At 39.0% G+C, this 1481-nt stretch overlaps 1 protein-coding gene across 1 annotated transcript in view; it reads right to left on the bottom strand.

Annotated features, from left to right (window-relative positions):
• Window positions 1-852: 852 nt before the first annotated feature.
• The window catches only part of FARS2 (phenylalanyl-tRNA synthetase 2, mitochondrial), a 621462-nt gene continuing 620833 nt past the window's right edge, over window positions 853-1481 (bottom strand). The window contains exon 10 of the mRNA XM_040460421.1: window positions 853-919. Within this exon, the coding sequence (XP_040316355.1) occupies window positions 868-919 (52 nt within the window). The 3' untranslated portion in view covers window positions 853-867. The remainder of the gene's footprint in view (window positions 920-1481) is intronic.

Raw genomic sequence — 1481 nt, forward strand, 5'->3', positions numbered from 1 at the left:
GATCCAGGAATGTCACTTCTGGATATTTATCCAGATAATTAGGGAGGGTGTTTGTTTGTTTGTTTGTTTGTTTGTTTCACAGCCAGCATGGAGTCTAAGCACAACCCTGAGATCAAGACCTAAGCTGAGATCAAGAGTCAGATACTTAAGCAACTGAGCCATCCAGGTTTGGATGGTTTCTTTGGCTATTTATCCAAAGAAAACAAAAATACTAAGTCAAAAAGATATCTGCACCCCCATATTCATTGCAGCATTATTTACAATAGCTAAGACATGGAAACGACCTATTAATGGACAGATGGACAAAGAAATTATGGTATATGGAGAGAGTGGAATATTAGTTAGTCATCAAAAAAAACAGTGAAATCTTGCCATTTGTGACAACATGGATGAACTCTGAGGGCATTATGCTAAGTGAAATAAGTTTGACAGAGAAAGACAAATCGTATGATCTCTCTTATATGTGGAGTTTAAAAAAGGAAGAAAAAGGCTCATAGAAGCAGACAACAGATTGGTGTTTACCAAAGGTGGAAGGAAAGGGTTAGGAGTAAATGGGTGAAAATGGTATAAGTCTATTTTTAAAATATTTTTAAATATGAATATGCCCAGGCTTTCAGCCAAAAAATGGAAATGGAGTTCCAAGCAAGAGGAAAAAGTGAGCAAAGGCAAGAAAGCTGCAGCAATGACCCAGAGAAATGAGGCAGGACTGGGAGGGCAGTTTCCCCAACATCCAAAACTACCTTGGTCACTGATTTACAGCTGAGGAAACTGAGAGTTACCCACTCAAGGCCAGGCAATAGCTGCAGGGCCTTTGACGTTCCAGGTTCCTGCCATTCTTGCCTCAGTGGGTCCAGGCTATGAGGGTGGCTAAATACAAGCCTTGTCCAGCAGGAAACATGTCTCTCTTCTGCTTGTATTTCTGGAGAAGTACAAAAGGATAGCAGATATTCATGTGTCTACCACTCAAAATGAAAAATGTTAACATTTTGTCACATTTGCATGGGGTCCTATTGCCCATGATTATTCCCAACAGGCAACCCCAGTGGTGAATCTGGTGAGGATCTAGGTTTTTATAATTCTACACCACACCACACACATGTATCTATAAACAAAATACACCATGTGTGTTTTAAACATGCACAGGCAGGACTCAAACAACACATACCATCATACCATTCTCCTGCCTGCTGTTTTCATTCAATATTGTATCTTCGAAGTTTATACAGGTGGAACCATACACTTACTTATATAAACCATTTCATAGTATTCCTTTAACTTATTTACCTGTTTTCCTCCTGACAGACACTTTAGTGGTTTTCAGATTTTTGCTATTATGTCTCATTGTGCACACATGACAATTTGTCTAGAATTCGGATTGATTGATAGTAGGTTATGCACATGTTTTGGCTCTAGTAGATGTTTCCAAAGTGGGAGGAAGAAGAAGAAGAAGAAGAAGAAGAAGAAGAAGAAGAAGAAGAAGA

Source organism: Herpailurus yagouaroundi, unplaced genomic scaffold (assembly GCF_014898765.1).
Source record: "Herpailurus yagouaroundi ecotype Mexico unplaced genomic scaffold, PumYag 250, whole genome shotgun sequence".
NCBI lineage: Eukaryota > Metazoa > Chordata > Mammalia > Carnivora > Felidae > Herpailurus > Herpailurus yagouaroundi.